Source organism: Oncorhynchus nerka, linkage group LG26 (assembly GCF_034236695.1).
Source record: "Oncorhynchus nerka isolate Pitt River linkage group LG26, Oner_Uvic_2.0, whole genome shotgun sequence".
NCBI lineage: Eukaryota > Metazoa > Chordata > Actinopteri > Salmoniformes > Salmonidae > Oncorhynchus > Oncorhynchus nerka.
In genome coordinates this window covers 20128775-20143112 of record NC_088421.1, presented here as the reverse complement: position 1 = coordinate 20143112, position 14338 = coordinate 20128775, and the positions used below count along the sequence as shown (strand labels likewise).

Here is a 14338-nt window from a genome sequence, read left to right as displayed (position 1 = left end):
TCTAATGAAGATAAATGCTTCATCCTAAGGGCTGTGGTATACAGTATATACGTTAGACTGAACTGGGAATGTAGTTGAGAGCATTTAAGTGGGTGGCAGGCTGAGGGTGTTTAGCTGTGTTGTCGGGATTGTATGGCTTTTCACACAGGGTTGATCAGTCTTTCAACTTCCCTAAGAGCTTCCTGTCAAAAGACAAATCCACATGAGCTGGACTGTCAACAACATGTGCCATGACATTAATGAACGAATCAATCTCTTGTGGGCTATAGGCCTTTGTTGTTCAGATCACCTTGGTGATGGCACAGACCTTACTAATGTAATGTTGTTGTGTTCACTTGGGCATGATGACTCCACTAGCCTTCCGGACTGAAGAGAGGTTCTGAAAGTACTGCAGTTCGGTGTACACCTTTGTACAAAGACAATATAGCCTACACTTTAATGTTTGTTTGTCTGTTTTTAACCAACTACTGAGAAAAGGAATGAAAGTATGGAAACTGAAATGGATATGCATTGATGCTAAAACACAGTGGAAACCTCTCACATGAGTTCAGCAGTGTGGCACCAAGTTTTCCTACTGAATCGTAAGCAAGGTGCTGCCCTCCTCTGGTCAGGAGAGGGAGAGGGGTTTGCCTGGTCACCCACCAGGGGGTATAGACTTTCTTTTCTCATATTGTCACACTTCTCTACGGGGGTGTCACAGCGCATGACTGTCACTACACCCTGCAGGCTTCAAAAGGTTTCCTTCCTGTCCATGGAGCTCAGCTCACAATGGAGAAAAATGTATTTGTGTGTATTTTCCTCTGGGTAACAACACACATCCTATGTGCACGTTCTCAGGAGAGGTGACGGAAAGCGTCAATAACAATTTTTTTCTCATTGAGACACAGGACAAGGTCTCCCATTCTGCTGCATTGTTTTATTCTCAATTCACAAAGGCATAATTACAGGCATTTAAAGACTCTACAAAAGGTTAAGAAGAAGAGGTGTAAAAAATATAGAAAATATACAAATGCATTCAAATCAATAACAGCTCAATGGGCTGAATAAATCAGAGAATAAATATTGATGGTGGTCATTCAAGTTGTCCGTCTTGTTCTGACCCTTGTTCTGGTTCTGGCTCTGGTTCAGGCCGGGGTTCGTGCTCTGGTTCTTCTGACTCATGGTCATTGTGGTTTAACTGGGCATACTCAACTGAGCCTTGCTGAAATAGACAAAATAAAATAAAAATTACAAGAAGAAGCCAGTGTCTGTTTCTGTGTATTCCAGCAGTTTCCTCCTCCTGTGTTGAATCTGATTTTCTCCATAAGGGGTCCCTCTAAGACAAAACAAAGTCATAAGGTCTATGTACTGTATGTAAAACAGTACTGTTACGTACATGAGTGTATTTGTTAGTACATTGCTCTACTTACGCCGTCAGCTTGTTCGGACGCTGACTCACCTGCAAAAACAAGAGCAGGAGACAAGTTCAGGAAAATAACACCTTCTACCCAGAGCCTCCCCCTTCCCCAAAACAACACCCTCCACCCAGAGCCTCCCCCTTCCCCAAAACAACACCCTCCACCCAGAGCCTCCCCCTTCCCCAAAACAACACCCTCCACCCAGAGCCTCCTCCTTCCCCCTAAACAACACCCTCCACCCAGAGCCTCCCCCTTCCCCAAAACAACACCCTCCACCCAGAGCCTCCTCCTTCCCCAAAACAACACCCTCCACCCAGAGCCTCCCCTTCCCCAAAACAACACCCTCCACCCAGAGCTTCCCCCTAAACAACACCCTCCACCCAGAGGCTCCCCTTCCCCAAAACAACACCCTCCACCCAGAGCCTACTCCTTCCCCAAAACAACACCCTCCACCCAGAGCCTCCCCCTTTCCCAAAACAACACCCTCCACCCAGAGCCTCCCCCTTTCCCAAAACAACACCCTCCACCCAGAGCCTCCCCCTTCCCTAAAACAACACCCTCCACCCAGAACCTCTACCTCTCCTCAAGACTGACGCCTTGGGCTTATCGCATTACAACCACTAATGTGTGTGTTACTAGTCAGTTTCCCTGCCGACAAGCCCATTGTTTGACAATATAGAGGCAGGCCAAAGCCCATGATTGTTTTCTCTTCCCCTGCGCTGCAACATTGTTTGATACAAATACCATTGACATTTGCAAGGAGTAGGTCAATTACTCAACAATGGGCAATATGGTTGGCGTGTGGGTTCTTATTTCAGGGGTAAACAAGGGAGCAGTCTGTCCTCTGACTCCACTTGACAGATGCACCCTGTGTTTGGGTTGGATTGTAATAACAGGAAGTTCCCTTTGACGAGAGCAGGAAGTGGACAGCTGGCTAAGCGGCTGGCTTAACGGCACCCTCTCTCACTGACAATGCAGATGTTTAGAGTTAGGCTTCGCCTGGTTTCCTGCATGGCACATTTCTCAAACCCCAGAGAAGAAGCCCATCTAATTTGCTGTTTCTCAGTGTATATAGGGCTTCAGTGAACATTGAACAGGATGTCAGTCTTACCTTGATTCGAATTCCGCACTTCGCTGTACACAGTGTCTGTGCCTTTCTTCACGGGGGCTAGAAATGCAAAAACAAATGCTTCATAGGGACATAATCAAAAAATGCAAGTGGACAGCTCATGATTATTTGACATTAAGCAATAGATCAATAATAATGTTGCCATGCGTATTTGAAGCCTAGCACCTCCCAGCTAAGAGGATGGGTCAGTCTCTTACCTCTGGTGGGGTCTACCTCCTGGGGATGGACCTCAGTGTATTGTGGCTCAGGTACCTCAGTAGTTTCCTCGCTGGTCTGGTCGTCAGACTCTACAAGTCACACTTAATGTTAGACATGAATAGTCACATAGTTAATGCTCCTACTGTTGAAATGAAGGAGTTGACCTCATGAACTCTGGTACACTCACCTGAGCCTGAGACGTGATCACTCCAGACGCTCCTTCCCATGACCCCAGGAGTGACTGCAAAACACAGAGACCAGGGGTCAGTCATACAGGACACCGGTCACATCCAATTGGATGAAACATTCATTGCTTTGCCATATTAGGTATGCATCCCCTCACCTGCTCTTTACCCTGAGCCAAGCTAGGAGGAAGGAACACACAGAATGGAAAGATGACATCCTGAGAGGATGAAGGGTTGGAGCAAGGTTAGGGCTGAGATGGTAGGGGTCTGCAAGACTCTATAAACTTTCTATCATGGGCCAATGGTTTAGTAGTGTGAAGTCCTGACAGCAGATATAGGTTCTACTGTACAGTAAATCAGTAGACAGATCTTACCATTGGCAGCCTCATTGACTTCTCCATGGGTCAGCCTCAGAGTCTCGTCTGTTTTAGTGCTTGCTGGCTTCCTGAGAGAGGGGGAACAAGAAAACACAATGAACAATGAAACAGGAAACTCCTATATGGCCTTTATCGTTTTAATATTCACATCTTCCCAAACAAAGAATTGTGCATCACTGTACATTCAATGGTTTGTGAATAGACTATGGTAGTATGATGAAGTCAAAGTCAGGCCTACTCACACTGACAGTTCCACTGTTCTCTCTCTTCTGAATGGAAGAAGGCATTTCTTAACGAGGATGATGATGATGAGAGACACTGTGAGCAGGATGCAGAATGCTGCGATCAGCCCCTTCTTCCAGCCAGCCAACTTCACTGCAGACAGCAAGGTTACAGAGGTTACCTCAGGTCAAGTTCAGCCACAGTGGATTTAGCTAAATGACTTCTAGTCACACACCAGTGTGTTTGTGTGATAAGACTTTCATCTGCAAGATCCCTTCCCCTCTCACCTCCAACAGTGACCATGGCACTCCTCTGGCTGTCATTGGATGGGTTGTTAGTGACGCAGTAGTATCCGCCTCCATGCTCTCTACTGACACCTTGAAACGAGTGGGATAATCGCATGTCATTGGTGATCTTGGACAGCAGGGGCAGGGCACTCTTTGTGTGATACCATGTGTAGGTGATGGGGGGCGTGCCCCGCTGGACAGTGCAGGTTAGGGTCAGGTCCTCCCCCTCAGCCACGTCCCCCATTTTGGGTGTCAAGGTCAGTACTGGCCTGGACACTGGCTCTGTGGGGAATTAATGTTGTTGAGTCATTACAGTAAATCTACTATGTCATCAGTTAGACTGACTGTACCAGCATCTCCCTTTTATAAACCAGAGCCATATGTAGGTGTATGTATGTATGTATGTATGTATGTATGTATGTATGTATGTATGTATGTATGTATGTATGTATGTATGTATGTATGTATGTATGTATGCATGCATGCATGTATGTATGTATGTATGTATGTATACATTTGGTTCTGTTATAAACAGGTGGTGTGGCCAACTCACCTATGATGGTGGCAGTGCGTCGGAGGTGATCTCCTGAGCTCTCCATGTAGGGCTGACTGGGGTTGTTCTTGGCTTTGCATGAGAAGCTGTGGATGTCAGAGCTCCTGTGGATGGAGGTGATGTTGAAGAGGGCCAGATCCCAGGGTCTGCGGACCACCCTGAACTCAGCTTGTCTGTGGGGGCTCAGCAGGGTGTAGGTAATGGGCAGACTACCGTTGTCACTCTGACACTGGAGCTGGAAGGGCTTGCCCAGGATCAACCTGCCCCCTACCACGCTCAGAAGAGGGACTGACACAGGCACTGACAGAGGGAGAGGGGGAACAAAAAAGAGAACGAATAAGACAGAAAGCGACCAGAGAAGAGAAAAACGGTTAGAAAATCAAGCACATGCAATGTTTGAGAATGTTGAATGAGAGTGTTTTTAAGAGTGTTTTGACCTCATCCACTGTCACAACAGAAATTACACGATTGTTATAAGGCTGTTATTGCATCAAATGGTTGTTTTATCCAACATAATAAGGGGTTGTTAGAACACTCATCTATCTGTGTGTGTTAAACCTAACAAGGCCGCATTCCATAGCATAATTAGTGTCTGTGTGCCTGACTGGAAGCTACCAGGGAGAGATGGCTCGGGGCCAGACCCTGGTTTCTACACAATGAGAAGTTTTTACAGCAGATACTTATAATTCACAGCAGACAGTATCTTTCAAACCAATCTTAAACTTGTAACCCATTCCATACATCTGTTGTTTGTCATGTAGACTGAAGGGGGTGTATCTCGGCTATAAAAGACCTTTGTACCTTTGTCTCGAGGCTCTCAAAGAATCATCTGAGGGTGATTCGTTAACCAGCCATCATTATCTTAGGGCACTCAATCGATTCACTTTATATGTGTGTGTTGTATTGACCTGCTCCCTTATTAATAAGTGAATAAAGATTCAGTTTAAGCATATCTCTGACTTGTGTGATAAGTTTGTCTCTCCTCATTTGAAAGTAAAGAAATTAACCACCACACCACACAACGAGACTCACCTTTTGCCTTGAGGACAATCTGTGTGCTATTTTTGAAGATCTTTTTGGTTTGGCCTCTTCCTTGGGCTTGGGCCTGGCAGGAGTAATTTCCATTAAGGGAGGGGTGTGCTGTGGCACTGTAGTTCCCTCCTGATGTCAGTAGGACTTGGTTCCTGTACAGGGAGTACTTCACGTCCCCAATGTTGATTCTCTCATGGGAATAGAGGGCAGTATCACAGTTCAGTGTGAAGCGCTCTGTCTCAAACACCTCTCTGGGCTTCATCACCAGGACTGGCTTGGAAAACAACTCTTTGGGGATTAGACAGAAAAAGCAGAGTTTCAAACATTAAATTCAAAGACACTTTGGCATGGCGAAACATTAAATTAAGTTAGAAAACGCTCACACGCTGTGGCCCAACCTTTTACAACACAGTCAGACATCCAATACTTGCCTTTGACTTTGATGCTCTCATAGGCTTCTTTCTGCACATTGCCTCTTTCCACCTTGCACACATACTCCCCAGAGTCCTCTGCCAGCACTCTGAGCGAATGACTGAGACTAATGGAGGCTGTCTTAAGCACCCTCTTGTCCTTGTTCAGGAAGACCGTCACATTGGATGGGGGGTTCACCACCCGACAGACAAACTCGACAATGTCACCCTCAATCACGTCTTTACCAGGAAGAATGTTCATGACAGGTGTGATGAAAAGTTCTAATGATACAACAGAAGAACAGGGAAACTCTTTAACCCAAAATGTATTTTCTTACAGGTGATCAAATATTGAAGCACACAGAAGCATAATGCCCATAGCTACTGTAAATCTGAACCGGTACCTTCCAATAACAAATGCAACAGTTATAGTCAGCATTCAACCCCACACTTACCTTTGACCATGACCTTGACAGTGTTACTGTTGTTGGACCTCCCAGCGTCAGGCAGCATGGTGATTTCAAAGTAACAGCGCAGGTGTTTGTCCCCAGCATGCTTCAGCTCCAGCCTGGTCCCCACTGAGTTCCCAATGGCCCTCACCTGCTTGATCTTATCCTGGTCCTGGTAGAAGTGGAAGAGCAGGGAGCCAGACTCATCTGGGGCACTGCAGGTAGCTGCCACCTCATCCCCCTCAAACAGGATCTGGGAGGTCACCTGCAGCACAGGCGTCTGCAAGCCTGTGGTCGAACAATCAGTGTCAGTCACTAGGATGTCACATACCATGTATCATCAGGAGGAAAATACTTGATACTGTATGTACCTACATATAATGGATTATGAATGAAATATTTGTTATTTTATTTGATTTAACCTTTATTTAAAAAGACAAGTCAATTAAGAACTAATTCTTATTTACAATGGCGGCCTACCCCGTCCAAACCCTAACCCGGACAATGCTGGGCCAATTGTGCACCGCCCTACGGGATCTAGAGATCTAGAGAGTTTTACCAGAAAGTCAATATAATCATGGATCCATTTCAGCAGTACCTGTGACTGTGAGTCTGTGGGTTCTGCTGCCTTTGCTCTTGTCTTGAACTATGACCTGGCACTTGTAAGTGCCAGAGTTGGCAGCCCTGGCCGGGTTGAGCTGGTGAAGGGCCGCAGATTCGGTGGTGTTTTTGGAGTAGACCAGGACATCGTCTCGCAGGAAGTTGAAGCTGTGTGTCATGGGGTGGGACTGGTCATGGCTGACGCTGACCTCACAGTTCAGGTTCATCAAGGTCCCACTGGTTACCTCACCACTTGGGTCCAGTTTGAGTGTCACACTATCTATGGTGAATACTGGACAAACACACACAGACACACAAAGACACAAAGACATCCAAGGCTAATGCAAACTACTATTTGGCGTGCAAAATAACCAAGGCTAAATGGACTAGCCTTCAAGACTAGCCAGGGAGTTCCCTCTGTGCTTTACTCCAGTCCTCCCGACAGAGGAAGGCCCTTCCCTGGTGCCTGGCGGCCCTCCACAGTAAGCAGTAGGTGTGCCTGGTGGCCCTCCACAGTAAGCAGTAGGTGTGCCTGGTGGCCCTCCACAGTAAGCAGGAGGTGTGCCTGGTGGCCCTCCACAGTAAGCAGGAGGTGTGCCTGGTGGCCCTCCACAGTAAGCAGGAGGTGTGCCTGGTGGCCCTCCACAGTAAGCAGGAGGTGTGCCTGGTGGCCCTCCACAGTAAGCAGGAGGTGTGCCTGGCGGCAATCCACTCCACTGCACAGTAAGCAGGAGGTGTGCCTGGTGGCCCTCCACAGTAAGCAGGAGGTGTGCCTGGCGGCAATCCACTCCACTACACAGTAAGCAGGAGGTGTGCCTGAGGGCCCTCCACAGTAAGCAGGAGGTGTGCCTGAGGGCCCTCCACAGTAAGCAGGAGGTGTGCCTGGTGGCCCTCCACAGTAAGCAGGAGGTGTGCCTGGTGGCCCTCCACAGTAAGCAGGAGGTGTGCCTGGTGGCCCTCCACAGTAAGCAGGAGGTGTGCCTGGTGGCCCTCCACAGTAAGCAGGAGGTGTGCCTGGTGGCCCTCCACAGTAAGCAGGAGGTGTGCCTGGTGGCCCTCCACAGTAAGCAGGAGGTGTGCCTGGTGGCCCTCCACAGTAAGCAGGAGGTGTGCCTGGTGGCCCTCCACAGTAAGCAGGAGGTGTGCCTGGTGGCCCTCCACAGTAAGCAGGAGGTGTGCCTGGTGGCCCTCCACAGTAAGCAGGAATTGGAGGAGGAAGGAAAGGAGGAAAACACTTTAACAAACACAGACCAACTGTCCCCTCCCCTGGGAGGTCTGTGGCCTTACCTTGGCTCCTGATCGCACTCAATACCAACAACATTATTGGGCCTGAGCTGACACAACAAAGTGTTCCACATCCTCCCTGGTAATGCTTTTAGAATAGGTAACACATACAGCTCAGCCATGCAGGAGAAAAGGCTGAGACCTGAGCCAAAAGTACTTTGGAGCCAAATTTGTGACTCAGCCTTCGGGGAATAGATACGGTCTGTTATTACAGTTATATGCCACCAGCTCGCTCTCAATACCCCACCAAGAGCTCAGAATGAACTAAGTTGCTGAGAAAAATAAAACCATTACAGTATCTGAGAATGTAGATGGATCAAAAAGGTTCAACATCTCAGACGCTTGTTCACATGCTGACACAAAACAATGAAACCAACTGCGTATTCCGCTTAAAATACCTTCAATAAATCGAATGAAAAATATGAAAATGTCAAGGAAGCCAGACGCTCACAATACCCATTTCCTACAAAAATAACTATTTTGTGTGAGGCATAAAAATAGCCGCTTATCAACCGTAGAGAGGACCAACTGCCCTCAAACTGTCTATGCTGGGACTTTTCCAGCTCTATGGTGCATTTATTAAAGTGGCATCAAACACAGAAAGTAATTGTATCTCATACTTACATGACTGAGCTCCTGCCCCTTGCCCTGTGAGTGGAGATAAGTGGAGGGAGACAGAGGAGGAGGAATAAGAATAGAAAGCAAGTGATGTGAGAGACAGACACACATATGAACTAAAGGTAACCTATCTGAGCTCAGAAAGTAGAGTAGAGTGCTGGATCCTTACAGAGGGTGAGCAGACAGGTCAGCAGCAGCAGAGGCAGGTAGAGTGGTGGGGAGTCCATCCTGAGTGATGACACTGATACAGCACCACAGCCAGGAGCCAGAGTGGCAGGCGCTCACATAGGGACAGGGGAAGAAGGGAAACAGGGGCCGGGCCACAGGGAATGAGAGGTGGAGTACGCAAGGAGCAGGAAGGCGGAGAGGGCGGGGCATTATTGTCTATGTGTGTGTGTTACGCCTTCGTCTTATCATTGGCCTTCTTTTTGTTTCATTGACCAGGAAATGACCGCTGCTTCCTCAGGATATGCAAGTTCCTAAATGTAAAGTGCCTTGACTTACCCCAAATTTTTGTTACAGCTTGAATTCAATGTTAATTAAATTGTTTTTTCCCCCTCACCCATCTACACACAATACCCTATAATGGCAAAGTGACATTTTTGCAAATTGATTGAAAATTAAGTACAGAAATATTTAATTTACGTAAGTATTCACACCACTGAGTCAATGCATGTTTGAATCACCTTTGGCAGTGATTACAGCTGTGATTACAGCTGTAGGTTATTGTCCTACAGAAATGTGAATTCATTTCCCAGTATCTGGTGGAAGCAGACTGAACCAGGTTTTCGTCTAGCATTTTTTCTGTGCCTCATTCAGTTTATTTTTTTTATCCTGAAAACTCTCCAGTCTTAACGATTACAAGCATACACATTACATGAGCAGCCACCACTATGCTTCAAAATATGGAGAGTGGTACTCAGTAACGTGCTGTATTAGATTTGCCCCAAACAAAAAGTGAATTGCTTTGCCACATTTTTTGCAGTATTACTTTAGTGCGTCGTTGCAAACAGGATGAATGTTTTGGAATATATTTATTCTGTACAGGCTTCCTTCTTTTCACTCTGTCCATTAGGTTAGTATTGTGGAGTAACTACACTGTTGTTGATCCATCCTCAGTTTTCTTCTATCACAGCCATTAAACTCTGTAACTATTTTAAAGTCACCTTCGTCCTCATGGTAAAATCCTCTCTGGCAACTGAGTTAGGAAGGCCGCCTGTATCTTTGTAGTGACTGGGTGTATTGATACACCCTCCAAAGTCTAATTAATACCCTCACCATGCTCAAAGGGAATTCAATGTCTGCTTTATTCATATTTTTACCCATCCACCAATAGGTGCCCTTCTTTGCAAGGCTTTTGAAAACCTCCCTGGTCTTTGTGGTTGAATCTGTGTTTGATATTCACTGCTCGACTGAGGGATCTTACAAATAGTTGTATGTGTGGGGTACAGAAGTAAGCTAGTCAGCAAAAAGTAATGTTAAACACTATTATTGCACAGAGTGAGTCCATGCAACTTATTATGTGATTGGTTTAGCAAATCTGGACTCCTGAGCGTTTTTAAGCTTGCCACAATAGAGGGGTTGAATACTTATTGACTCAAACATTTCAGCTTTTCATTTATTTATTATTATTTGTATATATTCAAATCATAATTCCACTTTGACATTATGGGGTATTGTGTGTAGGCCAGTGACCAAAAACATCTACATTTGATCAATTTTAAATTCAGGCTGTAACACAACAAAATGTGGAAAAAGTCAAGGGGCATGAATACTTTCTGAAGGAACTGTATTTGTTATTGTCAGTAGTTGAGTATTAATTAAGCCTTGCCTGGCTTTGTTAGTGTACATAGAGGGACGAAGTCATGACTTTAACAAGTGTGGATTTTAGCCAGTAGATAGGACCCTGGTTGATTGGCAGACATGATATGATGCTACGATATGATGAGTCTGAGTGTTGACATTGAAGCCAAACCCATGCAGGAGTGTGATGAGTGACTACTCAATGTAGTCGTTGATACCACCTGCTGTTAATCTTCCAGCAACACAGTAGGGGATCATACAGTACAATCTGAATCTTATTCTAACCTCTCATTACAATGTTGTTCAAAATAATGAAAGATGACAAGAATCCTTAGATGAACTCCTTCAAGATATTCTTAGCAATATCATCTTCGTCATTAACGTCAACTCTCCATCACTCATGTCTGCTAATGGAAATTGAGTTTTGAATTAGATATCCCCAAATACAGACCAAAATGCACTTTGCCCATGTGCTTATTGTTTCTGAATGATTGGCAACTCCAACAAAACCCTCGCTAGGTTTTAAGGCAGTATGACCATACAACACATAAAGGGTTAACCTACAAGTTTATGTCTGTAGCCAGGAAATTCCATTTTACAGTCAGTGGGAGAAAGTCAAACCGAAAGACTGTGCTTCATTACTGCTTACCTTGTGAGGACAACTTCTTTGCTCCCCCTCAGACAAAAGCCTTGGGCTAGTGTGGTTCTGATGAGATCTACATAGTACACTAATAGGGACTTGACAAACAGAGAATGTCTGAAATAACCACTCTGTCCAAAGAGCATATAGGGGCATTTTACACAAACTGTCTGTCTGTCCACATTGTAGTGTGAATTCCTGCTCAGTCCTGATTGCAATTCTCATATCTCACCACTAAGAGGTGCTAAAGGCTCACAGGGAAAGGGCTACAGCAGCAACATCACCTACTCTATGTTCTTATCACTGCATCCACATCTGCATATGCCCGTAGCCTGTAATGTTTATGTAGCATTGAAATATTAAGTGAAATTGGGATGAATTGGAATGAACCTGCCAACATTCTGTAATTGTACCTTTGCTGTAGGTATTACTACAGGAGTCATGTAATGAAACCCAAAGCCAGTACAGAGCCTGAGGTGTTGCCCTAATTGCTGCTGTCCTTGTGTTGTGTTGTGTTCTGCTGTGCTGTGGGGTGTTGTGTTGTGTTGTGTTGTGGTGTGTTGTGTTCTGTTGTGTTTTGCTGTGCTGTGTTGTGTTGTGTTTTGCTGTGCTGTGTTGTGTTGTGTTTTGCTGTGCTGTGTTGTGCTGTGTTGTGGTGTGTTGTGTTGTGTTCTGTTTTGCTGTGCTGTGTTGTGGTGTGTTGTGTTGTGTGGTGTTCTGTTTTGCTGTGCTGTGCTGTGGTGTGTTGTGTTGTGTTCTGTTTTGCTGTGCTGTGTTGTGGTGTGTTGTGTTGTGTTGTGTTGTGTTCTGTTCTGTTCTGTTTTGCTGTGATGTGCTGTGTTGTGTTGTGTTGTGGTGTGTTGTGTTCTGTTTTGCTGTTCTGTGCTGTGCTGTGTTGTGCTGTGGTGTGTTGTGTTCTGTTTTGCTGTGCTGTGCTGTGTTGTTGTGTGGTGTTCTGTTTTGCTGTGCTGTGTTGTGCTGTGCTGTGTTGTGTTCTGTTTTGCTGTTCTGTGTTGTGTTCTGTTTTGCTGTGCTGTGTTGTGCTGTGTTGTGGTGTGTTGTGTTGTGTTCTGTTTTGCTGTGCTGTGTTGTGGTGTGTTGTGCTGTGTTCTGTTTTGCTGTGCTGTGTTGTGTTGTGTTTTGCTGTGCTGTGTTGTGCTGTGTTGTGTTGTGCTGTGGTGTGTTGTGTTCTGTTGTGGTGTGTTGTGTTCTGTTTTGCTGTGTTGTGTTGTGTGGTGTTCTGTTTTGCTGTTCTGTTTTGCTGTGCTGTGTTGTGTTCTGTTTTGCTGTGCTGTGTTGTGTTGTGTTGTGCTGTGCTGTGCTGTGCTGTGTTGTGTTCTGTTTTGCTGTGTTGTGTTGTGTTGTGTTTTGCTGTTCTGTGTTGTGTTCTGTTTTGCTGTTCTGTGTTGTGTTGTGGTGTGTTGTGTTGTGTTCTGTTTTGCTGTGCTGTGTTGTGTTTTGCTGTGTTGTGCTGTGCTGTGCTGTGCTGTGCTGTGTTGTGTTCTGTTTTGCTGCGCTGTGTTGTGTTGTGTTCTGTTCTGTTTTGCTGTGTTGGGTTGTGCTGTGTTGTGTTGTGTTGTGTTCTGTTTTGCTGTGCTGTGTTGTGTTCTGTTTTGCTGTGTTGTGTTGTGTTGTGTTTTGCTGTTCTGTGTTGTGTTCTGTTTTGCTGTGCTGTGTTGTGTTGTGGTGTGTTGTGTTCTGTTTTGCTGTGCTGTGTTGTGTTTTGCTGTGCTGTGTTGTGCTGTGCTGTGCTGTGTTGTGTTCTGTTTTGCTGCGCTGTGTTGTGTTGTGTTGTGTTCTGTTCTGTTTTGCTGTGTTGGGTTGTGTTTTGCTGTGTTGTGCTGTGCTGTGTTCTGTTCTGTTCTGTTTTGCTGTGTTCTGTTCTGTTTTGCTGTGTTGGGTTGTGCTGTGTTGTGTTGTGGTGTGTTGTGTTCTGTTCTGTTCTGTTTTGCTGTGTTGGGTTGTGGTGTGTTGTGTTCTGTTCTGTTTGGCTGTGTTGTTTTCTGTTATGTTTTACTCTGCTGTGTTGTGTGGTGCGGTGTGGTGTGTGTCTTTGCGTCTCCATATGACCCAGGACCTGAGTGATGACCTGTATTCGATAAACATTCATGGGACAGGTCAGTGTTTAATTGCACCGCTGGCTCATGGGTTAGTGTCAAAAAGCTTTGTTTTCTCACAAAGTCACTGAGGGGTCCAGCGCCCACCCACATACTGTACCCCAAGTCCTTCAGACTCAATGTTGCAATATAGCTGGAAGCTAGCATGCATATATAGATGTAACATCCCCTGTGCAGTCATTTGCTTACATTGCTTACATAAAATGCCTTATTTCATGTTTTGCACTCATGCTTTTAAGTTTTCACACATTGGACAAACGGACTTTTCAAAGTCACCTGCCTTACACATACTGTATATTAACACAGACTCCTTGTGCACCTAATTTAAACTAAAACATACTGTTTTGCTGCTCTAGGTTGTCATTAACAGCGTAGTTGTCAAACATTCTTCTACCCATGATGCTGCTGTGTGTAATTGGCATCCATGGCCAGTCTGTCTGTCTGTCCACACGAAGGTGCACAGCTGACTGTGGCTGATGTACAGTAGAGATGGAGCCGACTGTCTGAATGGATCTGGCTGAGCTCCTCGTCATGATGCTCAGTCACTTGGAAATCATCCTACAGGTCCCACAGGGAGGGGAAGAGTCACCCGCCTGCTGCGGCAGAGGCAGGGCTGAGTGCAGCAGGGAGGTGGTGGGGGGTGTTATTTGAGCAGAATGTCTGTCTACTTGACATTTTCTCATGGTTTCTCTTATCAGGCATACATTACATTCAGTGAATGACCTCCAAAACTGACGATAGTGTTGTTGAGAGAATAGAGTGGCAGGCTGCATGTGTTTGTATTCGCCATTAAAGAGCATTCACATATTAGAGTGATTGATGGTGCCCTGTAGCGCTGCTGTTGAGGCGGTCAGTTCTCTGTGGGTCGTGGGTACAGAGGTCTGATTGATGTCATAGCTCCGGGCGGCATTGTCAAATCTCCCCTCCTCTCTTCTGACTGGCTCAGGCTCTACACACCGCACTGCTATGCTTCTGCCTATAAGACCTCTCACCGTGCCAGTAATGCATGTCATCAATACCAGAGAGGGAGAGAGAGG

The 14338-nt window shown here is 45.8% G+C and overlaps 1 protein-coding gene across 3 annotated transcripts; it reads right to left on the bottom strand.

Annotated features, from left to right (window-relative positions):
- Nucleotides 1–896: 896 nt before the first annotated feature.
- On the bottom strand, nucleotides 897–9058 carry pecam1a (platelet and endothelial cell adhesion molecule 1a). Of its 3 annotated transcripts, XM_029636503.1 has the most exons (15): nucleotides 8911–9055; nucleotides 8748–8771; nucleotides 6838–7131; nucleotides 6246–6527; nucleotides 5812–6072; nucleotides 5381–5668; nucleotides 4349–4648; nucleotides 3796–4077; nucleotides 3529–3661; nucleotides 3284–3354; nucleotides 2912–2965; nucleotides 2724–2813; nucleotides 2509–2565; nucleotides 1410–1438; nucleotides 897–1201 (listed from the first exon to the last, which is right to left on the bottom strand). In XM_029636503.1, exons 1-15 carry the CDS (start codon nucleotides 8966–8968, stop codon nucleotides 1073–1075), a joined length of 2352 nt encoding a protein of 783 aa, XP_029492363.1. In that variant the 5' UTR covers nucleotides 8969–9055; the 3' UTR covers nucleotides 897–1072. The 3 variants fall into 3 exon arrangements, 2 of the variants coding, with proteins under 2 accessions (XP_029492363.1, XP_029492364.1); XM_029636504.2 differs by lacking the exon at nucleotides 1410–1438 and having other exon boundaries at nucleotides 1096–1201; nucleotides 8911–9056; XR_003860660.2 differs by lacking the exons at nucleotides 897–1201; nucleotides 1410–1438; nucleotides 2509–2565 and adding an exon at nucleotides 3068–3127 and having other exon boundaries at nucleotides 2783–2813; nucleotides 8911–9058.
- Nucleotides 9059–14338: the final 5280 nt, after the last annotated feature.

Bases quoted from the DNA above. Each gene is read 5' to 3' on its own strand.
- pecam1a (XM_029636503.1), bottom strand. From the start codon at position 8,968: ATGGACTCCCCACCACTCTACCTGCCTCTGCTGCTGCTGACCTGTCTG. The intron at 4,649-5,380 runs GTGAGTCTCGTT...TCCCTCTGTCAG, and splicing joins GATTGTCCTCAAGGCAAAAG to TGCCTGTGTCAGTCCCTCTT. The intron at 2,966-3,283 runs GTAAGATCTGTC...TGTGTTTTGCAG, and splicing joins AGTCAATGAGGCTGCCAATG to TCACTCCTGGGGTCATGGGA.